A 27,791-nucleotide genomic window follows, 5' to 3' on the forward strand; every position below is an offset into this window, starting at 1 on the left:
ATGCAGGTTCCATTACGAGAGTAATCATGTTGGACATTTAATATCAAATCAGTCAATTTAATCCTAACAGTAAAAAATTAAAGTGAGAACACACATCATTTTACCATGATTATTAAGTAATAAATGAGTATATAAAAGCCACGTGCCTTGCTTTTATTGGTATAGTATATATTGTTCGAATAATTATTACTACCTATTATGGGATAATATTCTAGAACACAAATAAAGATGCATAAAATACCAAGTGATCACTAAGTGGGAGGCTTGGACCATTTGTTTTTTTTTTTTTTAAACGAAAGAACTATATTGAAATATTATGAACCCAAAATATTAAGATTTTGAGAATGTATAGGGATGGATTGTTGTAATTGTTGTTTGACGGGTTTAGGAATGGATTCAAATATTTGTCACGTTAATTCCTACTCCTACTTTACAACAATGACAAAAACTTTAGGGTGAAATCTGCAATTTCCACATCCTATTGGACTATAAGGAGTCTTTAATAAGACCCCTCATATACACGAGTTCAAAACTTGTAAACAAAGAACTCAAAACCCTAGCTTCGCACAAAATCCCTCGGCTCTTCAAAGTTTCTCTGTTCTGTAGTTTTCTTCCTTGCTGAAGAATCAGTCGGTGAGGTACACTATTGAACTTTTGTTTCTTTTTCTCTTACTTTGCCCTTTTACTGCGTTTTTTTTTTTGAAATAGTTGTCTTTCTATCGCTACAATATGCTCCAAGAAATACAAAATCCATATTGCATTATGTAATTTTGATTTGGGATTCGTGTCCCGCATCTTTTACTTAAGACATACCACAACAATTCAAAAAATAAAATAAAAAGCTTTGTTAATTTTGAGAATTTGTTATATTCCAGAACTAAAGGGTTAATTGCTCCTGTTTTACTCCTTTTTGTTATGTTTTTTTTCCCTGGAGCTGATTGTATTGAAGGAAGTTGACCAATCTTAGGGAAAGAATCATTTTTTGTACTAAATTTCTGATCTTGGAGCTTGACAATTCAAAAAGTACTAACTTTGATCCTGAAGAATCACTTTTTGTACTAAATTTCTGATCTTGGAGCTTGACAATTCGAAAAGTACTAACTTTGATCCCGCTCTGTAATGCTAGCAAGTTTTCTCAGTTAAAAGAAACAATTTTTTTTTTCTTTTCAATTTGATGAAAAGCCTTGGTTAAAGGTATTAGATTTGTGATTTATGGGAAACAACAATTTAACTTAAAGGGACATGAGTTGAGAAAACACCACAACCAATTATGAAGACATTTATCTATGGAACTGCCAATCTTTTTTATAGTGGGATTTGTCTTGTACTGCAAGTGTGCAATTCAGTGGTACGTTAAGGGTGTTGTGGGATGAGCACATTTTGTTGATGGCAAACAGCATTTTCTTACCTGTATGATCTTCAGTTAAGTTTAAAGTCTTTCCGGAGGATTTTTTTTTAATTGTTTTTTCCGGAGGATTATCATTTGGTTTACACTAGAAAAGTTTGTGCTCTGGTTTTAGGTGGATGTATTCACATAAAGTATGTCCTGGAATATTTTAGACTAGTTTGAGCCTTATTAGACCTAAGGCTGGGATCTCATGAAATGCCTTTCCTGTGATTCATCTCTCTTAAATGTTGATTTTTAATGGTTATCAACCTGAAAAGTCAAAACGTGGTGACTGTACGTCTTTGTATTGTGCGGTGTCCACCTCCAAGATAGGATATGCCTTTAGGTGTCAATTTAAGCCATCTTGAGCTATTCATTAGAAGATAATATCTTCTTGTTGTCTTCTCGTTTACTTTAGTTTGTAAAAGTCGTTTGAGGTCTGGAGGACACATATATAAAGAGCTCTTACGTTTCTTTTGTAATGAGTGGTGGAATTCATTTAGAGTTTGCACAAAAAAAAGAGAGGCTCTTTCTATACCTCATGATCTACTAGAGTAGTTGTAAAGTTCCTTGGGCATCTTTTAAAGCCCAGTTAGATTTATTTAGTGCTTCCTTCTTAAGTCGTTTAGTGTGCTCTAGACTTGCCTCTTAGAGAGATGTATATCGAAAAATGCAAGCTCATGCAAGTTTGATCCTTTGCTATGGTATTTGTAGTTGGTTCATATATAACATGCCTTGGATCTGAAAATATTAAAACCCAAAAGAGTCCAGAATTTTCTGATGCGCATGAGGGACTTCGCGCTGTGATGGCTGAGCTTGCAGGGGTCCCCGCTAATGATGCTACAGGAAAAACTTGTAGAGCCCAGGGTTTTGATCCCTTCCTGCGAAAGTTAAACAACTCTGCATGTGCTGTGGAGAATGCTGGATAGGCCTTACGAAGACGTAGCAGTAAATCGGTTTTATGGTCTATTACTGAATGGAATACTCAGCACACCCTGCATGCAAATTTGTTTTAACTTTTGAGGGTAGACTTGAACTCCAAAATGCGCGACATCTTCCTGAATCTGATCCCACCCAGTTGAAAAGGATGTCTTGTCCGGTAATGGGCTAGAAGCTGATTTATTTACTCGATGACGGGCCTATCAAACAAAGTTTGAAATACAATCATCTTAAAAGTTGAATTAGGACGCCCAGAAATTGCAAAATCAATTGTAGTTGAAGACTCAGAAAACCATTTGAATGTTGCAATCAGATTTCAGTTTTGAGTCCTTTTCTATATCAGAAAATGTGACTTTCCCTTTAAAATGCTTCTAGGGGAAAAAATCTGGTGGTAGGTAGTGGCTACATTCTGATACTTCAATTTTCTTTGCCAATGCATACACTGTTAACTCTCTTGTGTCAAATGATACTGTAACTTACTCGGACGGTAGTGTTTTATACTGGTTTTGTAAGTTGTATCCTGATAATTTACTGCTTTTGAGATGCTAGAGTAAGGAATCAAAAATGAGTGGAACAGGAGAGAAAGGATCAGCAACCACCAAAACTCCAGCAGATTTTCTTAAATCTATCCGTGGACGGCCTGTTGTTGTTAAATTGAACTCAGGTGTTGACTATCGAGGTTAGTCACTCTGGTTCCTTTTCTTTCTTATATTTCTTTTGAACTTACTTCAACAACATGACTAAACCATATTATCACGTATACTAGTAACAAATGTAGCGGTAGTTGACCTTTTCTCGCCTCAGGATTTGTATTTGGACCTCTAATAATTAGTAACAAGAGTAGATGAAATGTTCCTTGAGATACTAAAGCTTTGACACAGCATTAAGGTTCTAGTAGAGTGAAAAATGTTGAGTATTCTCACATTACAGATGTGTATTTTCTTATCATCACATTTCAAATATTTGGTAGTCCCTGTTATGTAAGATGACCACCATTTGCCTTATCAAACAAACAATGACAACCGTTTGCATTGACTATTAATGGTCTATAGATCAAACTGGCGGTCATCCCAATTTACCTGTGTAATAAATATCTAAACCGATGGATTGTAAAATAGGTGTTGCTCTGTAATAAAATTGTACTAATACTTTATGAAAAATTGATCTTTGTGGTAGGCGTCTGTGACTTGCATTCTGGGAGAGAAACTAAGCTTTTTGCCCTGAAGTTAATAATCATTTGATGCAATTAACATACTGAACATTCATTCTGAGATTTAACCATATGTGAAAGTTGGAAATACTGTATTCAAAGTTTATGTGCACTGTGTAACTGGTTAGTATACTTTATTGTCCTCTAGATCTCCTGTATGAATGATTGGTTTTATTAGTTGTTTTATATATTTGCCAATGGGTTCCTGAATAATATGTTATGTGGAGAGAAATCTTTATATGAATTTGACTTCACTGTCCTTTCTTGGTGCTTATGAATGCTTCATTGCATTGTTATTTGGTATTTCTCTCCTTCTCTGCAATATATTCTTGATGTAGAGTATCTTAGAATGGGAAATTTTCAGCTACAATCCTTCTGAGCCATCACATTCATGGATTCAGCTCCTCTAGTGAGCATCTTCTCCTGCTCGTCCCGTTCCACTTTAAATTTTTTCACATTTTTACCTTTTACAATTCAATGGATTTGATTTATTTTACCAATTAGTATACTTTAGCCACAGTTAAAAGATAATCTTTCCAATCATTCCGCCAATGACTTATACTGTATTTTGGCGGAAAGATTATGTTTTAACTATGGTTAGACTATATTGATTAGTAAGATAAATCCGATTATTGAATTGTTAAAGGATCACATGTCAAAAATTTAAACTAGAACTGGATGAACAGGAGAGGCTGCTCACTGGAGACAATATGACACGTCAAAATGGGTCACTAATTAAGTTTTATGGTTACGACATCAGTGAAAAAATCATAACACATGACCCAAATGGAGATACGTTTGCAGAATAGTTTAATGAGAGTCAATCTAAAGTTGTACCAGTACTAATTTTGAGCTAGTATATGAAAATTAACCCACCATGCCTGCTACCAACTGTGGTGTTCATGAAACATGGTGGAGGTCCCTTTGTTTATGGAAAGAGACTAGACAATATTAAGTTTCCTGAGGGAGACCGATGATTTGTAGACTGAGGGGAAGAATGCTCTAACTGACTGAGCTACATCAGTTCTATCATGATAGATTTGGAAGAAAAAGGATATAATTTCGAGTCTGACAGTGAATGGGAGAGAGGGAATGTGAAAGACTGTTGACCATGGTTATGATGTTTGAATTAATACAATAAATCCATTGAATTTCATATGGGATATGAGTCAAAAAACTTTAGTATAGAACTGGAGGAACTTAAGACGATACTAACGGGCTATGTTGCTCGGACTCTCCAAAAATGTTGCTGCACCCGTGTCGGATCCTTGAAAAATACACTATTTTTGGAGGATCAGACACGCAGACACGCACCTGATGGCATTTTTGAAGAGACCGAGCAACATAGCTAACGGGTGAGGAGCCAAGTCTTACATTACAATTTACATACACCACATGCTGCATGTATGCTGCAAGGCTTATCCACATTCATTTATATATGCCACTACTCCTTTAATATCTGCACTTGATGACTCCAAACAACAAAAATAATGACTGCGCATCAATCTCAAAGCAAGTTTGGGTCGGGTATATTAATATTGAATCCTCACTGACAATGTCACTCTATTTAAGCTCATCGTAGATCAATATTATACGGAATAAATGTACTAGAAGCTCTCTAATTCATCATTAACACTGACTAGCTTTACGATGGCTGTCAGCCTACCGCAAACTACCTCCTTTGTTCGGGCTTGGGACCAGCAATATGAGCAAGCTCATGCAAGCTGGTGTTAACTTTTTCTTTCAACCTGCATAGTTACATGGTAAGGCGGAAGCTTTATTAGAGTGAGGTCTTCACATGCAATCTAGCTGAAAACCTGACTGCTGGCCTAAGTTAAATATCATTGCAAATTGCTGAAGATCTTCAGCTGGTAATGTTCATTTTTCAATATGTTGGAGGAAAACTCTAACTCAAGTAAATGCTAATTGTTATTGTATGGTGTAGGTATCCTAGCCTGCTTAGATGGATACATGAATATAGCAATGGAACAAACAGAAGAATATGTAAATGGGCAATTGAAGAACAAATATGGTGATGCCTTCATACGGGGAAATAATGGTAAGCAAAAAACTCGTTATCTAACTCTGCACTAGTTTACCTATGCCTCTAATGATCTGAAGGTAATATTGAAAGTTTTTTCTGCATGCAGTGCTTTACATCAGCACATCCAAGAGGACGCTGGGAGAGGGAGCTTAGCATCGTGCATACGAGTGATTGGTCCTAATTATCCTGGCAGTTTTAATTATGTAACCGACTTTTCACGACTTGTTTATGAATTTTCCTCTGAATGTTGTAATTTGTGTAGGTTTTGGTAGACCATCGATGTTATCTTGATTGCTGTTTCTTTACTGAGTCAATGTCATTTTTCCCATGGCCAGGATGAAGAAATAGCAAACTTTTCATGGTGGATCTGTATTTGTGTTCACAGTTCCATTCTGACTTTATTTGGATAATAGATTGCATATATAGTACTTGTCTTTGATTCACCTAATCTACAAATTTGCGATATTGGTTTAGTGTAGCCTTAATGTTTAAATGCCACTTGTCAGTCTTCAGCACCCCGCTTCTTCTTTGGGTTATTAAGCGCAGAAAACGTTTCTCTGCATCTGGTGTTTAATGGATACTTGACATGTGTGTTCGGCTGTTCGCCTACTGTAAAAAGTTACTGCACTCGGTGTTTATACTAAATCAATGGATGTATAATATGTGGCTTTCATATACACATGTCACTTAATTATAGTATAATGATATGTATTCTCACTTTAGTTTTAAACAGCATAAGATAAATTGCTTAGTTTTGTGTAAATACGTGGGTACGTATTTACTACTAATATCACTAAATGAGAGGTAGTTAATATATATTTTTACTTCAATTTATTACTTAACTATGGTATTGTAATATTAGTGTTAATCGAAATTCTTGTTGGCTCTAGAAAATTTAAAGAGCATTCAGCGTATTGGAATCTGCTTCTGCTTCTCTATCTATCCTGAAATATCTCAATGGCAATGAATCCTTACAAATTGGAATATCAAGCGATACGTAAAACTTGGCATCTATTGAGAACTTAGAATCTAGCCTAGTTGGTACTGCAAGATATTAGATTCTTTCTTATTAGAATTATGAAATACGAAAAATGGCTTTCTTTGCATAAAAGGCAAGTATTTACATTATTTTATCTAGAGGTGTGCATGAACCAGGTTGGTTTGATTTTTATCAAAACCAAACCAAACAAAACCAACTACATCGGTTTGGATTGGTTCGTTTTGTCGAATTTTTCGGATTTTTTTATTATATGAATATTGTTTCAATCTTCCTTTATTGAATTTTTTATAAGTAAACATATGATCTATTAAAATGTTCTTATGGAAGAATTTTCTTAGTAACACATGATAGTTATTTTTAATTGGCTGACAATAATTTTACATTAATGTAAACTTTCAATATTAATCGAATTTAATAATTAAACATAAAAATAAATATGAACCTATGTAATGATATGTTCTATTTAATTTTAGATTATCGAAATAGCATTTCAAATTCGAAAAAGATATAAGAATTTAACAAATCTTGACATATAAATATGGAAGAACGAAGAGATTGATACATTTCACTAACACTTGATAAGAAAGTGATCGTACAACTCATTATTGAAAGTTAACAAATATGGAGCACTTCATATTTAACTAAATATTACGTCCCATAAGAGAATCACAAATATTTTTAAATATTTTTTAAAGAAAATTCTATAAAAAGTCTTAGAAGTATATATAAAAATTATATATTTATATATCGGTTTGGTTCGGGTTTTTTCACTTAATGCCAAACCAAATCAAATCAAACCTAATTGGATTTTTTAATCGGTTTGATTTGACTTTTCGATTTGTGCGGTTTTCGATTTGGTTTGTACGCCCCTTATTTTATCCCTAGTAGTTTGTTTGACCAAAAATACACAATTCTACTAATTGAAGTTTAAATATATGCTATTAACCAAACCTTTTTATCACTCATTTTGCTTGAGGTTTATTTATTCCTTTTGCAATTGTCATCATCTCTCTTAGGCAATCACCTTAGGCTTACTCTACTGAAGAGCTTTTCACCCAATTTTCCTCGTTATACTCGTGTCACAAGACCCCTGCTGGCCATTTTTTTTTTTTTTTTTTGCTTTTCTAATACTATATGCTAGTCAGAGAGGTTTATACGTTTATGCACTTATTGGTTTGGCGTTTACACAATGTACAAGTAAAGATTTTTTTCGTAGTAGATATACATTTTCAAAGCTATTTAGAGAACTTCATAAAAGGTTTTGCACATACCTCAAGGAATATAATATAATATACTCTTCCTACCTTCCAAGCCTTATATCACATCCATATATAAATTTCTTTTAAAGTATATAATATATAAAGCTCTTTCTCTCTCCACCATTGTCCCCTTATTTTTTCTTAATCTCCAAATTATGGGAACCTTCAAGAAAATTGGTCAAGGAGCTCTCCAATTTATGGGCCATGCCATCTCGAAAATTGGTCAAAGTTTTCAGGGTGTGTATAAACCGCTTTTCAAACATCAACCATATATTTTCAAGAACTTCTGTATTGTTTGTCATGTTACGTAGAGTGATCATAAGGGAATTTTTGTTGTTTAACCATCTTGGAGTACATTGAGTCGGGCTAATCTGGATATATACGCACTGGGTAGGCCTATTAAGGGGGTAAAGCAAGAAGTTTTTCATTCTAAATTTTTACAAGTGAAACTGCTATATTGCATCTTTATCCTTTCTAATGCTTTTGTCATTTATTTTGCAGGAAGAGATGAGAAGATTGACAATGAAATTATAGAAATATGCTACGACAAGTATTTTAGATGGACGTCTGCTGATTTTTACCATGCAATTTGCCAAACGGTCGAGTAAAATAGTTATTCATATTACTAATATATAATATTATGTGATGTAATTGATTGGAAAGGAATTCATTTCTTCTTTAAAAAAGATTAAACAAATTTATCTTTGAGAAAAGGATTTTTAAATATAAAAAAAAAAGTAGCTAAAATGTGATCTATATTGTTTGCAACTTGTTTATATATTGTTGTTTAATTTACCTAAATTTTATGATCTTTATGTTTACAGAAATTTTAACCATGCCTGATTTCATTATTGCAAATTGATCACCATTGCCCCCATCCAGAAGAAAGTTTAAAGTATTATTTTGTGGTCATCGAGAAGAAAATTTAGTTTATTTTTTTTTAATCAATCACAAGGATAAAAGAAGAAAAAAAACAGAAGAAGAAAAGAAACTAAAAGTTTTTCTTTCTCTTTTATTTTTGTTTTCTGTAGAGAAATTAATAGAAGGCAAGGGAGTACGCAAATTAAGATTCCAAGCACTACAACTCTAATGGAAGTATACAAAGTAAGTTTCTCGCTGTCTAGAAATTTCATATCATATTTAATTCAAATTCATAATATATTTTTTTGGGGGAGGGGGAGGGGGGAGGTGTTTCGTGATGGGTGATTATTATAATGAATAAAGTTTTATGATTTACTGTTAAAACGAGTAATATTTTATAAAATTTAAAGTTACTTTAATGTAACAAAAAATAGTCACCCCATCTTGTCGTTAAATAATTAGAACAATTTTGGTGTTTTTATTTTTCAGAAGTATCACAAAGTGAAAGGAACAAAATTGACAGAGGATGAGTTTCGAAAAATTCTTCGTGAACTAATACATGAATCAGAAGTAATTGGATATGGAGCCAAAGATACATTGTTTTATCTATTTGGAGTTCCTGTGACAGCATTATTCATCAAGCAAAGAATAAAGCCACAAGCAATTTCAGATGAGATTTTCATTCCTGCTGTTACTTCTGCTACTGTACTTGTTCTTGCCAAATTCAATAAGGTCTAATAATTCAAAACAATTTCATCAGTTTTACCGATTCGAATATGTATAACAATCACTAAACTTCAGTCTCAAACAAGTTGAAGAACTGATCCGTATGTGTAGATACAATTAATTGCAACCATTTAACATTTATATGTTCTTTTTATTTTCAGAGATCTGTTTAAATTTTATGGATCGACAATATTATACATATTTACAATTTCAAGTCAAATATATTGCAGTCAGAATAAATATTAATGCTTAATAACTTGGTGAAAATGATCTAATATGTTATCACCAATTAGACTACAATGATAGTATAAAAAACCTTACATGATTAGTGTATAACTTAAATCCATTATTGTTTTATGTTTGTAGTGTTAATTCGTGGGTATATCTTTCCTATAAACTGAAGAGTTGGGGGACTATCTATATATATATGTGGTTGTAAATGTTAAAAAATGAGTTTCTATATAATAACCAGAGATTTGATCAATAAGATTAATTTGGTAAAAGGATTTATACAAACCAAAAGGCTCTTAGCTTTATGTCACGTCCTTAGTCTTGAACTAAGCGCACGTTCGGCACTTGATAACTTTCTCACGATCTTGCACACCTTGCGCAAGATTTTGCTATGCCAAGTTAGCCTAAAATATTATACTCAAGATCGCTAAGGGAATGCTAGATAAGAAAGACAAGAGAAAGTTGCTAAATGAAGCTTGTTATTATAGAGAACTTGATTGTTTTGTTTGATGAGTTACAATGAATAGCCCCCTTTATATATTAGTCTTCAAGGGGCTAGTGAGTAAATAATAATTATTACACAAGGCCCTCAATTTATAAGCAAGTCCCTTTCTCTAGAATATTCTACATCTCTAGAATATTCTACATCGCTAGAATCTTCTAAAGACTTTCCTAGAAATTCCATAGAGTCTAAGGTTTTCCATTAGAAATCTCTGTATTTCTCCAGAACCTTCCCACATGTGCTAGTCTATTTTATATGTGAGCTTTCCATATGTCAACAATATATGCTAAGTGGCACTTACGTGGCATGATGATGTGGCGGATCATGACACTCTTCCACACCCAATTATGTGCCGCCGCACTCGGCACAAAGTATCGATATGTACACGTGCATCTCGCTTTGGTGTCGCCGGAGATCTTTGTCCATTAGCTATGATGCCCTATGAAGCGGTTAGCCTTCTCATGTCACAAGGTATTGGACACCTTTCTTCTTGCCCCGTTTGTACTTTGGACGACTAGAAATGATGGCCTAGATCCTCCGCTCATCGGATGCCTCTCCTTTCTCTTGGCTTGAATCTCCCCATGACTCGACCAAGTCTAACAGCTAATCAGGCATCGGGTTCATGCTTCCACTCCCTATTTGGCTGTCCGCCGTAATTCCAGCCTTACTGGCAAACTTGACACCTCTACTTGGTGCATCGTCTAAGTACGATAGCGTGCCATCACTTTGTAACTCGCCATCCACTTCAACTATGTCCGCCCAACATTTCTTGCTGCCACCATGCTTCATTTGCATGGCACCAAGATACGCTTTGGAATTCCTTACTTTCAGCTTAGATTCCAAGCACATCCCCCAATGCAGGTAGTCCCTCCTGCGTCACCCTTGTGTACCTGAGCAAAGTTCCCGATTATTGCTTCAAGCTTCCCCAGCTCTGGGCATTCACTTGACCGATATGATCCTTTACAGAAGTAGCACCATCCTTTAGACATGTACTCGCTACCATTTTCTGGCCCCTTGCCGTTTCTTTTGGACCCCTATCTGTTATGCTACGATCCCTTGCCATTGCCCTTGTATATCTCGGCTATGCCTTTCCCGTTTTCCTTGTTATGATCTCCCCCACCCTTCTCGGCATTGCCTTCTTTGGACTTAGCAGGCTCCATCTTGAAGTTAAGATGCGACTCGGCTACCGCTATGGCCTCGTCCACGCCGGCTACTTGATGTCTTCTTAACTCTCGCTTTATCCAATTTTGCAACTCATCCATGAAGCAGAAAAGGGAATCTTTCTCGGACAACGACGGGATTTGAAGCATTAAGGTAGTGGACTCACTCACATACTCCCAAATTGTAGCCGTCTGTCGGAGCTCCCTTAGCTTCAGCCTAGCCTCGTACACCACATTCATCGGGTAGAATTGCTTCTTCATCTCCTTCTTGAACTGCTTTCTCTTCTCAATCTTGCATAGCCCCTTCTCCATGTCAGCACACTTTCGACGCCACCATAACGCGGCAACCTTGGTCAAGTACATTGAGGCGTTGTGTACCTTAACAACTTCCTCATCCTCCTTGACTACCTCAAAGTACTTGTCCATCCTCCAGAGTAAGTCTGCCACCTCGGGTGCGTCCCGTGAACCGTCATGCTGCTTTCGCTTAGGGACCTTCACATTGGTTCCTTTTGCAAGTACCATGCCCTTGGTTCCCAAAAAACTTCCTTCTAGCCATCTCTTGTATTCTTTCTAACATTCCTTTAGTCATAACCTTGCTCTCATACCATGTTGTCATGTCCTTAGTCTTGAACTAAGCGCACGTGCGGCACTTGAAAACTTTCTCACGATCTTGCACACCTTGCGTACGATCTTTCTATGCCAAGTCAGCCTAAAATATTACACTCAAGATCGCTAAGGGAATGTTAGATAAGAAAGATAAGAGAAATTTACTAAATGAAGCTTGTTATTATAGAGAACTTGGTTGTTTTGCTTGATGAATTACAAATGAATACCCCCTTTATATATTAGTCTCCAAGGGGCTAGTGATTAAATAATAATTATTACACAAAGCCCTTAATATTTACAAGTAAGTCCCTTCTCTAGAATATTCTACATCGCTACAATCTTCTAAATACTTTCCTAGCAATTCTATAGGGTTCTAAGGTCTTCCATGAGAAATCTCTGTATTTCTCTAGAACCTTCCCACATGTGCTAGTCTATTTCATATGTAAGCTTTCCATATGTCAACAAAATATGCCAAGTGGCACCTACATGGCATGATGATGTGCCGGGTCATGACACTCTCTCCCACCCAATTATGTGCCACCGCACTCGCACAAAGTATATATACGTACATGCGCATATCACTTTAGTGTCGCCGGAGATCTTTGTCCATTAGCCATGATGCCTTATGAAGCGGTTCGCCCTCCCATGTCACAAGGTATTGGATACCTTTCTTCTTTCCCCATTTGTACTTTGGACGACTAGCAATGATGGCCTAGATCCTCCGCTCATCGGATGCCTCTCCTTTCTCTTGGCTTGAATCTCCCCATGACTCGACCAAGTCTAACAGCTAATCAGGCATCGGGTTCATGCTTCCACTCCCTATTTGGCTGTCCGCCATAATTCCAGCCTTACTGGCAAACTTGACCCCTCTGTTTGGTGCATCATCTAATTCCGATTGTGTGCCATCACTTTGTAACTCGCCATCCACTTTAACTATGTCCACCTAACTTTTCTTGCTGCCATCATGCTTCATTTTCATGGCACCAAGATAGGCTTTGGAATCCCTTACTTTCGGCTTAGATTCCAAGCACATCCCCCAATGCAAGTAGTCCCTCCTGCGTCACCCTTGTGTGCCTGAGCAAAGTTCCCGATCATAGCTGCAAGCTTCCCTAACTGTCACCATTCACTTGCCCGATATGATCCTTTACAGAAGTAGTACCCTCCCTTAGACACGTACTCGCTACCGTTTGCCGACCCCTTGCCATTTCTTTTGGACCCTTATCCGTTATGCGATGGTCCCTTGCCATTGCCCTTGTATATCTCGGCTATGCCTTTCCCATTTTCCTTGTCATGATCTCCCCACCCCTCTCGACATTGCCTTCTTTTGACTTGGGAGGCTCCATTTTGAAGCCAACGAGCGACTCGGCTACCGCTATGTCCTCATCCACGCTAGCTACTTGATGTCTCCTTAACTCCCGCTTTATCCAATTTTGCAACCCATCCATGAAGTAGAAAAGGGAATTCTCGGACAACGACGGAATTTGCAGTATTAAGGTAGTGAACTCACTCACATACTCTCGAATTATGGCCATCTGTCGGAGCTCCCTTAGCTTTAGCCTAGCCTCGTACACCACATTCATCGGGTAGAATTGCTTCTTCATCTCCTGCTTGAACTGCTCGCTCGTCTCAATCTTGCATAGCCCCTTCTCCATGTCAGCACACTTTCGACGCCACCATAATGCGGCAACCTCGGTCAAGTACATTGAGGCGTTGTGTACCTTAACAACTTCGTCATCCTCCTTGACTACCTCAAAGTACTTGTCCATCCTCCAAAATAAGTCTGCCACCTCGGGTGCGTCCCGTGCACCGTCATACTGCTTTCGCTTAGGGACCTTCACATTGGTTCCTTTTGAAAGTACCACGCCCTTGGTTCCCTACAAAGCTTCCTTCTAGTCATCTCTTGTATTCTTTCTAATATTCCTTTAGTCATAACCTTGCTCTGATACCACGTTGTCACGTCCTTAGTCTTGAACTAAGCGCACGTGCGACACTTGTCAACTTTCTCACGATCTTGCACACCTTTCGTACGATCTTGATATGCCAAGTTAGCCTAAAATATTACACTCAAGATCGTTAAGGGAATGTTAGATAAGAAAGACTAAAGAAATTCACCAAATGAAGCTTGTTATTATGGAGTACTTGATTGTTTTGCTTTGTGAGTTACAAATGAATAGCCCCCTTTATATACTAGTCTCCTAGGAGCTAGTGAGTAAATAATAATTATTACACAAGGCCTTTAATATTTACAAGTAAGTCCGTTCTCTAGAATATTCTACATAGCTAGAATATTCTAAAGACTTTCCTAGCAATTCCATAGGGTTCTAAGGTCTCCCATGAGAAATCTTCATATTTTTCTATTACCTTCCCACATGTACTAGTCTATTTCATATGTAAACTTTCCATATGTCAATAATATATGCCAAGTGACACCTACGTGGCATGATGATGTGGGGTCATGACATTTATCTCTTTTTTCTTCTTCTTTTTTTTTTTTTTTTTTTTTTGCTTTAAGCTCAAGCCCTTAAAATAATTTCAATGGTGAGATTCCATTCTTTTGAAAATCAGTTGTAAATTACATTAATAATGCAAAAAAAAAAAACATTGTTAGTATATAATTATGTCGAAGTATCACATTTGGTGAATGTGTAAGCTGCCACTCACAGAAAGTTATTTTTTAGAGGAAAAAGTAGAGAATCTGATTAGTATCCTTAATTGGTGAATCTACACACTTTTGAAAATTGAAGAAATGCGGCATTTTCAAAAGCTGCGACTTTTGAAAACTGGTTAGTTTCACCGAGAAGGGTTAGGGGATAAATATAATTCTTTCATTTTTAATTAGGAGTTTCGAGAATCTTGGTAGAAAACGCTTTTCATTTTAATGAGCATTATGCGATGCGAATCTGGATTAATCAGGACTGCAATACAAATATCGAGTAGGAAACCATAAAAAAGAATTTTTAATAACACATTAATTAGGTAGTTTCAAGAGAAGTTTATGATCTCCGAATATGGGAAATTAGATTAACTCTAAACTCGGTCATCCCTCCAAATGTCATAAAGCCTCAATTTTCATAGCTGTTTTAACGGTTATTGTAGCAGAACAAGTCTTCCTTTGAATCATCCAAACAGCAACCAGATAAAAATTGAAAAAACAACTTCTCGACCCAAATTCTATACAAAAAAATTCTGCTAATAGATATCGCTGTTCAACTTATTCTTATTGCTATTAATTTTTTCAATAAAATGGTCCATCCACTAGTTGATTGGCTTCTTCCAATTAATAAGTTTAATTACATAAGTATTCCCTCCGTTCCACTTTACGTGAACCTATTTCCTTTTTGGTCCGTTCCAAAAAGAATGACCCTTTTCTAATTTGAAAACAATTTAGCTTAAACTTACAATTCTATCTTTAATGAGAAGCTTTTATAACCACACAAATACTCTGGCCCCTTTTTGACTTGTTTAGGACCACAAATTCCAAAAATCTTCATTTTTTCTTAAACTTCGTGCTCAGTCAAACAGGTTCACATAAATTGGAACGGAGGGAGTATATATTATTTCTAATTAATTAGACTTACCATTTTGACCAGTATTATCACATGCTTAAGTTCTTGTTTTCCCAATAATGATAGACAATTTTGTAGGTACCCCCTTAATATTATAACAAACCAAAAGAGACAAAGAAAAAGAAAAGGGAAGACAACTTTTTTGTTTGGGAGAAAATGGTCAAAATGTGGACAAAGAATGTGAATGTACTTGATTGCTTTTGTTGTCTCCTTCATTAGATCACAAAGTAGGGACAGAGAAAGAAAGGGAGAGAAAGCGAGCAAATAGAGAGAAAGAGAGAGAGAAAAAAAAAAGGGAGCAATTTTCTTTCTTTGCATGTCCATGCAGGGTTGAAACAATACATTTTGTCAATGAAAACAGATCAAATCCATCAATCTTTTTGCTAGTTATTTCTGATTAACACCCACAAAAGAAAAAGATGCTGAAATCCATGTCAAGATCAAGAAGAAATTAAAAGGACATTAACATGAAGGCGTGGGAGGCAACTATAAGGATAACACAGGCTGCAACAAGAAGACGTGCCAACACGTTTTTCGGTACACAAGGATCATCACAGGTAGAAGAAGGTAATGATCAAGAGCAACGAGAAGATATTGAAGAGCACGCGAGCGGAGAAATTTTCCATGCAGAGAGATTTCTCCCCAATGGAGATTACTATAGTGGCTATTGGCTTGATAATTTCCCTCATGGACAGGGGAAATATTGGTGGACGGACGGATGTATGTACGTTGGAGATTGGTTTAGAGGGAAAACGATGGGGAAGGGGACGTTTAGTTGGCCCTCGGGGGCAATGTACGAGGGGAATTTCAAGAGCGGATTTATGGATGGAGATGGGACTTACACGGGGCCTACTGGCGATACGTATAGAGGTTCTTGGGTAATGAATTTGAAACATGGACATGGTGTTAAGGAATACGCAAACGGGGATTGTTATGATGGGGAATGGTGCAGGGGATTACAAGAAGGAAATGGGAGGTATACATGGAAGAATGGGAATTATTATGTTGGTGAATGGAAGAATGGGACAATTTGTGGTAAAGGCAAAATGTATTGGACAAATGGAAATGTTTATGAAGGGAATTGGGAAGATGGATTTCCTAAAGGAAATGGAACATTTAGATGGAATGATGGGAGTTTTTATGTGGGAAATTGGAGTAAAGATCCAAATGAACAAAATGGTACATTTTATCCATCTGAATCATTGTTAGAAGGTGGCAATCTTGAATGGGATCCTCAACAAGTTTTCAATGTTGATTTAACAGAATGTACTATTTGTCCGCCTGAGAAAGTTCCGATATTGCCTTCACAGAAAAAACTCGCGTTATGGAGATCATCTAAGGCGGTGGACAACAATGTTAGACCTAGGAGAATGTCCTTGGATGGGAGAATAGATGCACCTCCTGTAGACAGGGAATTTGGGAGAATACGTCTATCGGATGCTGCTGGAAATTCTGCTAGTACTTCTTATAATTCGGATGATTCCACGATTGGTTTGCAGGAAACTGATGGATATTTATTAAGAGGAAGCCCTATTAGGATTCCTAAGTTTGTAAAGAGTCAAGGTCAGACCATTTCCAAAGGACATAAGAATTATGAGCTTATGCTCAATTTGCAGTTGGGAATCAGGTAGCTTTCTTCTAACTTTCATGTATATTTCAAGGAATTATTTGCAAATTGAGATACTATCATCTTGCTTGGTGATTAGAAATATGCAAGTTACCTTGTGTTTATTGTTCCTTTTCAAGGCTCAAAATAGTGCTTTTTCTTGTGTGATTTTTACTTGAGATGTAAATTTATGGCATAGGCATTCAGTAGGAAGGCCTGGTCCTCCTCCATCACTAGATCTCAAGCCATCAGCATTTGATCCTAGAGAGAAGTATTGGACAAGGTTTCCACCTGAAGGATCGAAGATCACGCCACCTCATCCGTCTTGTGAATTCAGATGGAAAGATTATTGTCCAAAAGTTTTCAGGTAAGGCCTAATTATACAAGATTGGAGTATAAGTGTGCAAATTAAAACACTTTTGAAGCTAGTCATTTATCCGATATGTTTGTCAGGGCTTTACGGATGCTATTCAAAGTGGATGCTGCTGATTATATGATATCAATTTGTGGTAATGATGCCCTCCGGGAGCTTTGTTCCCCTGGAAAAAGTGGAAGTTTTTTCTACTTGACAAACGATGATCGATACATGATCAAGACAATGAAGAAGGCAGAAACAAAAGTCAGTCTTTAAATAAATCAGCATTGCATTTCTTCTTCTGCAAAAGATCACTGTCCCTTCTCATCATTTTTCTTGCCAATGGATTTGTTAGGTGCTTTTAAGGATGTTAAGTGCCTATTTCAATCATGTTCGCGCGTTTGAGAACACCCTTGTGACTAAGTACTATGGCCTGCATTGTGTGAAGCTAAGTGGACCAGCACAGAAGAAGGTATTCAACATAAAGTAAAGTCAAACAATCTGTTCAATTCTAATGCATTCATCAATGGTTTAGGTACGGTTTGTTATCATGGGGAATCTTTTTTGCACAAATTACTCAATTCATAGACGATTCGACTTGAAAGGATCAACATTTGGCCGAATGACTGATAAGCCAGAATCAGAGATTGATGCAACCACAACCCTTAAAGACCTTGATCTGAACTTCATCTTCAGGTTACAAAAGACATGGTTTCAGGAATTCCGAAGGTAATTTTTTTGCTTTGGCCCCTTTTGTCCTTCACACACGATGACATTTGAAACTTTCAACATCTCATTCAAGCATAAAAAACAAAGATTCATAGAAATGTCGTCGTGTATGATCCTTTAATATTTCAAAGAAGAAAAGTGAAAATAATTTATTTTGCAGGCAAGTTGACAGGGATTGTGAGTTCTTGGAACAAGAGGGAGTGATGGACTACAGCCTTTTAGTTGGAATACATTTTAGAGAAGCAGATAGTGGTGAAGACCAGACACCTTCTGGTTGTAGAACACCAATTGGTTGGTGCTAATTTTATATAACACTTGAATGTTTACCTTTTAAAGCTAAGTGAATTCTGTGATAACTTCATTCTAGCTTGTCATAGAATATCATTCATTTGGAAGATCCGTTTATTTGTAACTTTCCTTATAATTCAGGCATAACCAGTTTAAAGTAAGCATGACTACCTTTTGGCAGATAATGGAGGCTCGGAAAATGAAACAGTTCCTCGTCTTTCTCGAGCAGATATGGATCAGTTGCTTCTTGATCAGGCAGGGTAAGTTAGAAACTAATTTGGTCATAATCAGCTGTCATGAATTAAGATTCTTGATTGTATGATGAAAATTGCAGGTGGGCAAGCATAAAATTAGGAATAAACATGCCAGCAAGAGTTGAAAGGACAGAGAGGAAAATGAGTGAGGGAGAGATTCAGCTAATAGGAGAAGCAACAGGAGAATTGTATGATGTGATATTGTTTTTTGGTATCATAGACATACTTCAAGACTATGACATTACAAAGAAGCTTGAGCATGCATACAAGTCTATGCAATGTGATCCCAACTCCATTTCTGCAGTCGATCCAAAGGCGTACTCAAGGCGTTTTCGTGATTACATTTTCAAAGTTTTCATAGAAGACAATTAATTAACATACATATATGCTTCCCTTTCTCTGAGAGGGCTTCAAACTGCAAGCTAGCTTAATTAGGACTCAGTACACCATTTGTTTATCTGCAGTTGAAACTCCTTCACTGCATTTTCTCATCTTAAAACTATTCTTATGATCATAGGTATATATATACACACAAACAATTCAGGATGAGTACTATTGTATAGAAAAAGTTGTAACAGAAGCAACACAAATGTGACTGATATGAAAATTGTTGTTTTAAGGTATTTGCAGGGAACAATGGATTCTAAGGTGGAATTTATTTGAATTTATCAAAATTTCCATTTACTAATTGATTTAAGCTCCTTAATTCTTCAGGAGCTTAGTATGGTTCACGAACAAATTTTGCTGGTATTGTTGTTAACCCCCAAAATGTGATTTAATTTAATACGAATAGTTAAGAACAACATGTAAATAAGTTAAAGACAAAATAAATGATCAAACCAATCGTAATATGATAACCAAGCCTAATCTTAGGTTGAACAGTGGAATTCGTCCTCGATTGGACCTTCGGTACGAGCTCTGTCGCGTATAAAGAAGAGAACGAATGAAGAACACTTTGAGCAATAGGTAGAAGACAAAAGTAAACTTTTTATTGCTTTGATTTGCGTGTCACAGTGTGTCAGGATGAAAGAAACCTTCCCCTTTCATTCCTAGTACAAGTCTAAAGAAGGTAAAATTCTTTTTTTCCCTGTAAATATCGATCTGCAGTTGATACTAGGCGGTATTTACGCCATAATATCCGGTTGAGGGCGAATATTACGTCGCTCTACTCATCATGTATAACCATTCTCCACGTTTCCCGAGGTCCAGAGGCTATACTTGTTCTAGGTCTGTTACTTCACCGTGCCCGATCTTAGATACATCGTTCATTCCTCCCGGATTTCGATACGAGTTATTCTTAGGCCTCGACTATAGTCATGTCCAACCGTGCTTCCCTTTTGTTTCCTCATAGGGGAACCGGGGAAAGCTCTGCCCTCGATTTTACCTGTATACAGATAGTCCGCTCATTTCTTAGAGAGTAGATTTATCGAAGTGATGGGAAACGATAAATTAACTACGGTTCCTTCTTTCGTACGCTACAACCGAGTTGATAGGTCAGTGAAACATCACATCAGTCACGTCGTTCTAACTTCGGACCCATGTTAACCGCCGGTTGACCATCCCCGAATGTGAAATGTCACGCATTGATTACCCCTTCTCTATAAAAGCTTTGATCCTTTTTCCCACTTTTTTACTTTCCAATTCTAGAGCTCCTTAATTTACCCTCGAACTCTTCACTTATTCCTAACCCCTTCAAACCTTCACACATTGTTTTCTAGATCTTCATATTCTCATCTTCAAATCTTCATACTCCTTCTTCAAATCTTCAAGTCTGGCCTTCATATCTTCATCCTTATCTTCAAAACCTTATCCTTACCTTCAAACCTTCATCCTCACATTCAATTCTTCATATTTTTCAGAGCCAGATGGCAAAAACTTCCAAATCCGTGCCTCAATAGACCGTCCCTTCAACTTCCAACCCGGCCACGGGTGGCGAGGTGGCCGTTCCTAAGGCGACCCCGGTGTCACACCTCCTTTTTACCTACACCCCGAAAGGGTATAAAGGAGTTTTTTCAATTAAAGGACAATCAAAATGGGATTATTTCATTTAAAGATTCAAAGTCGCCACTTGGGATAATTTTATGGTGTCCCAAGTCACCGGATCAAATCCTGAATCGAGGAAAGGATTGACTCTGTGTTATAGTCCGCGAACACAGAAATCCGGGTAAGGAATTCTGTTAATCCAGGAGAAGGTGTTAGGCATTCCCGAGTTTCGTGGTTCTAGCACGGTCGCTCAACTGTTATAATTGGCCTATTACCTGATTTTAATACATGTTTTAGCCTATTGTGAAATTTTGACTTTAAACTGCTTTAAACCATTTTTAAAGAAAGATTTGCAGCGTCATTTAAAATATGTCTTGAGCCACGTCACATAAATGCACACGTAGTCCGCAACACATTCTATATGACATTGTCGAGGTTTGGATTTGGGTCACATAAATGCGAACCCGGGTTTAGGAAGGTAAGTAATTAAAATAACGCGCCTAAAGCAACTACTCGTTTTTTTAAATTTGCGAGAGCCATGGAAATTCAACTAAATGACACGCCTCGAATTCTAAGGATTCAAGCATTAATTAAGCGAGGGCCATGCATTTTTGAGGTTTTATTTGGTACGACGCACCTCAATACAATTTAAAGAAAATTCGAAACTAAACTTTGAGGGCCATAAATTGTACATTTGGCTTAATACGGCACACCCCCAAACTAAGCTAATCCACACTAGGTAGTTTCAGAGTATTGATTTTGATCTAGTCTCGCCTAATATAACTCCCACACACATGAATTCCAAAAGCAAATACCTGACTAACTTTATATTACTCTTTTATTCCTCAACATTCCCATTTTTCATAATGTTTTCCAAATAAGACCACAATTCCATGGAATCAAAATGATAGATGTACGCCTACTCCAATTAAAAGAAGTGAACTACCACGCTGGAAAATTCAACAATAGGTTACTGTTAATAGTATATAAAGATAACTTCACATACAAAAAGCGCTTCTAATGAAAAATTAACCCGAGCATGATGATGAGAAAGATCACTGATCAACAAGGTTTACTTAAGTCAATTTGTCTGCTGATCAGCGAATCTGTTGGGGTGAGGAACATACGGGAGTGTGAGGGTAAACAGCTCAAAACTGTTCAGCAAATGGCTGAAGAAAACTTATCTTGCACAACTAACAGTCAAAGCTTAAACCTCAATTAGATATTAAACTATCCAGCATCCGAACCAATGAGAGCCAAGAGTGCAGAATTTGCACCAGAAGACTGCGAATCTGCTGCTTAAATAGTGCAGAACATTGCAGATTTTCAGCAGGGGCAACAGTTTGGACAAATGTCCAAAATGTTGCACTTTATCGACTCGAATTACTGCTTAAATCGACTTCCTCGGTAGCTCGAAAGAGCAGAATTCTTATAGCAGGAACTAAGCAGACAAATTTTCGAACAAGAGCAAAAAAAAAAAAAGCAAATCTGAACATATACAATCCGCAAAACAATTTATCTTCAACACCACTTTAGACCATGATCCACTAAGAATGAATCGTCGAGCAGCATACCAAATTCACAAATTCTTGTAGGCAATAGAGAATCCTACTGCTCGTACCATTTAACATGAAGAAACCAAGAAAAACTAACACGAGTCTAACTCAATACAACACGAACCAATGCAGCTTTGCGCCGGGTTTTTAAATCAAACATAACATGATACTACATGGATCACTAAGACTCAACCCAGACCCTATTACAATCTTAAGAACGTAAGAAGAATTACCAAGACTTAGTTTTAGGATTCAAGTAACGTATTTCAAGTACAACCTCAAGAAAACAAGCAAAATGCTCAACGTAACTGCTTCATGAGTACATCAGATGCATAATTTTTACAGCATGAAGATCAGAATGCACTTCGACATGAAACAAAGATGCAATTTGATGCAAAGTAAGATCATGTTCTTTTTTGAAGAAAGTAAGATCATGTTCTTTTTTTAAGAAAGTAAGATCATGTTCCCAACCAACGGTCATGGTCGGAATCAAATCTCAACACGAAGATGCTACCAATTCAAATATTTAACTCAAATTTCTCAGGTAATAACACTCAATGAATTAGGACTAAAGTAGAAATGAGAAACTATTTTTCCAATTCCCAGAGCTTCAAGGTTGAGCTCAGCTCACACAACTGGACCTCAACCTTTAGTTTTAAGTCCAAACAATGTCAATAAACAGACGCGAACCAAGTTCTCAACCACAGCACATCAAAGAAAATCGACATACCTCAACAGACTTTACACGAAAAAAACTCTCAGCTATTCATAAATCAATAAGAAACTAAACTCGAATTCACTGATTCAACCCTACAAAACTTAAATGACAACAACAAAGAGATGCAAACTCAGAAATTCCATAGCTCATGAACAGTTAAAAAACAGAGTTACATGGGAGGAAGAAAACCAAACCTGAAGTTGCAAACTTCTTTTAATAATTAAAACCTTAATAATACACCTTTTGCCTCCGAATACTAGCGAAGTTCAGCAACAAATCAGTAGGACAACAGTAGAAATGGAATCGACGAACTTGAACCTCACGAACATTCAATAGACCTCAGTTCACTTCCCTTAATTCAAAGATGAAATTCAGAAAGAAAACGAACTCAACCTTCGAGTTCAAACCAAACTCATTAGTGAAAAATGAAAGTTTCTGATCTTCCAAACGCAGAGATCAAAGAGGCTCAGATTAAACACAAAAACGAAAATCAGTTTTTTTTTTGTATTTTTCCATTGTAGCTGGAATTAAACTGAGATGGTTTTAAAAATCAGAAAGAAAAAGAAGCTTTCTCAAAGCCCTATGTCCCAAGTGACCTCCCTTCCCAAACGAAATCCCCTAGAATCATTACCCCAAAATCCTCCTTCTCCAAATTGGATGAGGTCCCTTTTGAAAATGAACCCCTGGTGAATGTGGGGCTCAGATTGAATGAAATCAATCCAACACCTCACCCTTATCCAACGAATCGTTCTCAGAACCTTCCAATCACGTGTTACATCTCAGCAACGGGCGAGTGAGAGGAGGGAGAATCTTTGGTGTCAGAAACCATTAGAAATGGCAAGAGGAGAGAAGGAGGAATGCGTGGTTGTGGGTTTGGATTCACTCGCCATGGATTTGACGAGTTGAAACGCGGCTTTGCGAAGAAGACGATGAACAGTGAGTGTGGAGTTAGGGATTCCGATATGTTGGGTCTTGTGTATTAGTGTATGTATTTGTGGAGCGGGTCGGGTTTAGAGAACGGGCACGAGTCTGGGCGTAATCGGGCCGGGTAGGCTGATGATGTTAGATTTGGGCTGGGAATTTGTTTGGACTTTGGCCCAAATTAGTTTCTTTCCTTTTCCCTTTTCCAAAATCTTTTTTTTTAATTCCTTTTCTTTTTGTTTGTTTTTTTCCCTTTTTTTTTAATTAAAACTTAAATTAAAAACTCCTAAAAGTAATTAAATTACTAAATTAAGATAAAACCTAACATATTATTTACAAGAATTAATTACTTCTAAATTAAAGGGGGGAAATTATTGATTTATAATTAAAAGGCTAGAGATGCAAAAGTAAACCAATCTTGTGATTTTTATTTTTTTAATAAAGCACCTAATTTAATAATTAACCTCAAAAATGTGAAAATAGATCCTAAATGCAAATGCAACACATTTTTTGTATTTTTCACTAATTAAAATGCACAAACAAAGTGTAAACAATAACAAAATTGCTACGAAAATCTACGAAATTGCAAATAACGGAAATATTTTTATTTTTCTTGAATTTATGGGAATAATTCGTATAGGGCAAAAATCACGTGCTCACAGCTGCCCCTCTTTACCCGGAAACACAAAGAGTTTTCGTGCAAAGATAAAGTGAGCGGATACGAGCGATTTTTGCTCGTTTGAATACTCTGTGGGAAGCATTTTTGAAAGATTTGACCGCACCCTACTTCCGAGGTTGCCTACATATCCTTGGCTAAAAAGGAATCAGGTCAGTGTAGTTCAAGAATGTTTAGTAGTTGGGACTACCATGAAACTGTAATTTCACTGTTGCTGCTGCTACTGCTTACTGAACCCCACATTACACCAGGATAAAATAAAAAGAAGCTAGACTAGACTATGATCTATGCATTACAAAATCCTATATATTTCTTCAAACTTGCTCTTGTGGTTCTTGTTGCCTTTTTGACTTGTATTCTCCCTGTGGAATCCCCTTGTAGCTGTCTTGAATTGAGATGTTTTACCTTTCTCCAGGTGGACGCCTGATTGCTGATCTTGAAATGTATTCCCTTGTTCTTCAGGTGGGCGCCTGATTGCTGAACATGAAATGTATTCCCTTGTTCTCCAGGTGGGCGCCCGATTGCTGAACTTTGAAATGTATTCCTTTGTTCTCTAGGTAGGCAAATTGTTCTCTAGGTGGGCGCCCGATTGCTGAACTTTGAAATGTATTCCCTTGTTCTCCAGGTGGGCGCCTGATTGCTGAACTTGAAATGTATTCCCTTGTTCTTCAGGTGGGCGCCTGATTGCTGAACTTGAAATGTATTCCCTTATTCTTCAGGTGGGTGCCTAATTGCTGAACTTTGAAATGTATTCCCCTATTCTTCAAGTGGGCGCCTGATTTCTGAACTTTGAAAAATGAATTCCCTTGTTCTTCAGGTGGGCGCCTTATTGCTGAACTTTGAAATGTATTCCCTTGTTCTTCAGGTGGATGCCTGATTTCTGAACTTTGAAAAATGTATTCCCTTGTTCTTCAGGTGGGCGCCTGATTTCCACAAAATAAACAAACAAAGAAAACGTCTGCCCCGGTTTGATGTTGGGCGCATTAAATCATGTTACCAAATATCTCTATGAATTTGAAAGCTAAATCCCATTATCCAGGAGGGTCCTGAATACTTAAAACTAAATCCCATTATCTAGGAGGGTCCTGACGACGAAAAATTAAATTCCATTATCCAGGAGGGTCATAACAACAAAAAATTAAATTCCATTATCCAGGAGGGTCCTGAAAACTTAAAACTAAATCTCATTATCCAGGCGGGTCCTGAACACTTAAAACTAAATCCCATTATCCAGGAGGGTCCTGACAATAAAAAATTAAATGTTATTATCCAGGAGGGTCCTGACAATAAAAAATTAAATCTCATTATCCAGGAGGGTCCTGAACACTTAAAACTAAATTCCATTATCCAGGAGGGTCTTGACAACAAAAAATTAAATCCCATTATCCAAGAGGGTCCTGAACACTTAAAACTAAATCCCATTATCCAGGAGGGTCCTGAACACTTAAAACAAAATTCCATTATCCAGGAGGGTCCTGACAACGAAAAATTAAATGTTATTATCCAGGAGGGTCTTGAACACTTAAAACTAAATCCCATTATCTAGGAGGGTCCTGACAACGAAAAATTAAATCCCATTATCCAGGAAGGTCCTGACAATAAAAAATTAAATCTTATTATCCAAGAGGGTCCTGACAACAAAAATTAAATCCCATTATCCAAGAGGGTCCTGAACACTTAAAACTAAATCCCATTATCCAGGAGGGTCCTGAAAACGAAAAATTAAATCCCATTATCCAGGAGGGTCCTGACAACAAAAAATTAAATCCCATTATCTAGGAGGGTCCTGAACACTTAAAACTAAATCCCATTATCCAGGAGGGTCCTGAAACAAAAAATTAAATCCCATTATCCAGGAGGGTCCTGAACACTTAAAACTAAATCTCATTATCCAGGAGGGTCCTAAAAATCAAACGTCAAATCTTATCTTAAGAGTGACAAATCTTTTCTACCGAATTATGCTGCCCTACAACAGAACTTACGGTACATCTTGTTATCTAATGGAAATCTTAAAGCTAGGTCCCATTATTCAGGAGGGCCCTGAAAACTCTTACTTGAATCTTATCTCAAACATACAAACTTTGAAACCATCTTACATTCCTTGGGGTACATTTATGCTAGATTTTACTACTCATGACTGTTTTGAATTTTAAACTAGGTCCCATTTTTTAGGAGGGTCCTGAGGACTTCAAATCAAATCCCATTATCCAGGCGGGACCTGAGAGTTTACCGTCAAACCTGTTTGGTGCTCGCCTTTCTTTACTGAGGGTTTCCCTGAAGCAAGCGGAACTTTCTGCCCCTGTTTTAGTCAAAGAAAAATCTTGTTAGTTTAAAATGTGGTGGTTAGTTGATGGAATTATTTGCTGAAGGCTTCTCCACTGCCGTGCTTTGTTTTGATTGGTTTCCTCTGAACTAGCTAAGAACCGCCTGACTTCCGGCTGACTTTCAAACCCCCATGACTTTGGATGACCTGCCTGTTCTATACCTGAACCGTTGTTTCCCACTTCTGACCCATTTAACTCAACCTCTGCATCTCCCATGAAATGCCTAAATCATTCCGCCGATGGAAATTTTGTTGGTACTTTATCCCACTTTACATCATGCTATCTTTGGTATGTTCTGGCCACATTGTGATTTGCAATTTCTTGAAGCTGGTAGTGAGCTTTGAAATCCCTTCCTATTTGCTTAAACAAAACTGACATTGAAACATCTTAGATAAATGAAACCCAAAATAAATGAAATGCAATGACCTTGAGAGTTAAGGATGAAGAAAACCCAAAACTGGATGACTTGCTAAAAAGGGAAAGAGGAAAGAGACTTATCTGTGTGGAACAGCTGGTACCAATGATCATGATATGCATTTCGGATTAATCGGCCCAGTCTGTCCAACCAATTAACTTTCAGTTGCCGTATTTTGTTTCCCCGGAATTCCCATAACCTGATTTCTTCACCAAAACCTTGACCTTGTTCGGCCTGCGGTGTCTTGAAGGGTTTTCACCAACAAGCCTCTCTCATTTGTTCATCTCTCAACTCACTTTCGCCTTACGATGCCCGTGAGGGTTTTCACCAGTAAGACTCTCTCATTTTTTATTTTCTCTCAGCTCCCGTCGCCTTACGGTGCCTGTGGAGGTTTTCACCGATAAGACTCTCTCATTTTTATTTTCCTTGTGTAGAACAGAGTGTTGCCCCTGATGTGAATCATACCTCTAACTCG

At 37.1% G+C, this 27,791-nt stretch overlaps 4 protein-coding genes across 5 annotated transcripts; 3 read left to right on the forward strand and 1 right to left on the reverse strand.

The window, feature by feature from the left end:
- Positions 1 to 483: 483 nt before the first annotated feature.
- On the forward strand, positions 484 to 6,023 carry LOC107761481 (sm-like protein LSM36B). 2 transcript variants are annotated; one of them, XM_016579696.2, is made up of 4 exons: positions 484 to 638; positions 2,876 to 3,005; positions 5,482 to 5,595; positions 5,687 to 6,023. In XM_016579696.2, the coding sequence occupies exons 2-4, from the start codon at positions 2,891 to 2,893 to the stop codon at positions 5,731 to 5,733; spliced, it is 276 nt and encodes a 91-aa protein (XP_016435182.1). In that variant the 5' UTR covers positions 484 to 638; positions 2,876 to 2,890; the 3' UTR covers positions 5,734 to 6,023. The 2 variants fall into 2 exon arrangements, with proteins under 2 accessions (XP_016435182.1, XP_016435183.1); XM_016579697.2 differs by having other exon boundaries at positions 487 to 633.
- Positions 6,024 to 7,958: 1,935 nt separating this feature from the next.
- LOC107761483 (uncharacterized) lies at positions 7,959 to 9,549 on the forward strand. The gene is made up of 4 exons (XM_016579698.2): positions 7,959 to 8,076; positions 8,341 to 8,443; positions 8,871 to 8,943; positions 9,190 to 9,549. Exons 1-4 carry the CDS (start codon positions 7,995 to 7,997, stop codon positions 9,436 to 9,438), a joined length of 507 nt encoding a protein of 168 aa, XP_016435184.1. The 5' UTR covers positions 7,959 to 7,994; the 3' UTR covers positions 9,439 to 9,549.
- A 3,641-nt stretch (positions 9,550 to 13,190) lies between these two features.
- On the reverse strand, positions 13,191 to 13,691 carry LOC142180831 (uncharacterized). Its single transcript, XM_075252923.1, has one exon. The coding sequence runs from the start codon at positions 13,689 to 13,691 to the stop codon at positions 13,191 to 13,193; it is 501 nt and encodes a 166-aa protein (XP_075109024.1).
- Positions 13,692 to 15,135: 1,444 nt separating this feature from the next.
- On the forward strand, positions 15,136 to 23,939 carry LOC107761480 (phosphatidylinositol 4-phosphate 5-kinase 4-like). Its single transcript, XM_016579695.2, has 8 exons — positions 15,136 to 17,118; positions 17,297 to 17,464; positions 17,551 to 17,716; positions 17,808 to 17,924; positions 17,988 to 18,181; positions 18,342 to 18,472; positions 18,651 to 18,729; positions 18,804 to 23,939. The coding sequence occupies exons 1-8, from the start codon at positions 15,959 to 15,961 to the stop codon at positions 19,093 to 19,095; spliced, it is 2,307 nt and encodes a 768-aa protein (XP_016435181.1). The 5' UTR covers positions 15,136 to 15,958; the 3' UTR covers positions 19,096 to 23,939.
- The last annotated feature ends 3,852 nt before the right edge of the window (positions 23,940 to 27,791 follow it).

This window comes from Nicotiana tabacum, chromosome 5 (assembly GCF_000715075.1).
Source record: "Nicotiana tabacum cultivar K326 chromosome 5, ASM71507v2, whole genome shotgun sequence".
In the NCBI taxonomy this organism is placed as follows: domain Eukaryota; kingdom Viridiplantae; phylum Streptophyta; class Magnoliopsida; order Solanales; family Solanaceae; genus Nicotiana; species Nicotiana tabacum.

Bases quoted from the DNA above. Each gene is read 5' to 3' on its own strand.
- LOC107761481 (XM_016579696.2), top strand. From the start codon at position 2,891: ATGAGTGGAACAGGAGAGAAAGGATCAGCAACCACCAAAACTCCAGCA. The intron at 3,006-5,481 runs GTTAGTCACTCT...TGTATGGTGTAG, and splicing joins CTCAGGTGTTGACTATCGAG to GTATCCTAGCCTGCTTAGAT. The intron at 5,596-5,686 runs GTAAGCAAAAAA...TTCTGCATGCAG, and splicing joins CTTCATACGGGGAAATAATG to TGCTTTACATCAGCACATCC.
- LOC107761483 (XM_016579698.2), top strand. From the start codon at position 7,995: ATGGGAACCTTCAAGAAAATTGGTCAAGGAGCTCTCCAATTTATGGGC. The intron at 8,077-8,340 runs GTGTGTATAAAC...TTTATTTTGCAG, and splicing joins AATTGGTCAAAGTTTTCAGG to GAAGAGATGAGAAGATTGAC. The intron at 8,444-8,870 runs GTAAAATAGTTA...TGTTTTCTGTAG, and splicing joins GCAATTTGCCAAACGGTCGA to AGAAATTAATAGAAGGCAAG.
- LOC142180831 (XM_075252923.1), bottom strand. From the start codon at position 13,691: ATGGACAAGTACTTTGAGGTAGTCAAGGAGGATGACGAAGTTGTTAAG.
- LOC107761480 (XM_016579695.2), top strand. From the start codon at position 15,959: ATGAAGGCGTGGGAGGCAACTATAAGGATAACACAGGCTGCAACAAGA. The intron at 18,473-18,650 runs GTTGGTGCTAAT...ACCTTTTGGCAG, and splicing joins TGGTTGTAGAACACCAATTG to ATAATGGAGGCTCGGAAAAT. The intron at 18,730-18,803 runs GTAAGTTAGAAA...TGAAAATTGCAG, and splicing joins TTGCTTCTTGATCAGGCAGG to GTGGGCAAGCATAAAATTAG.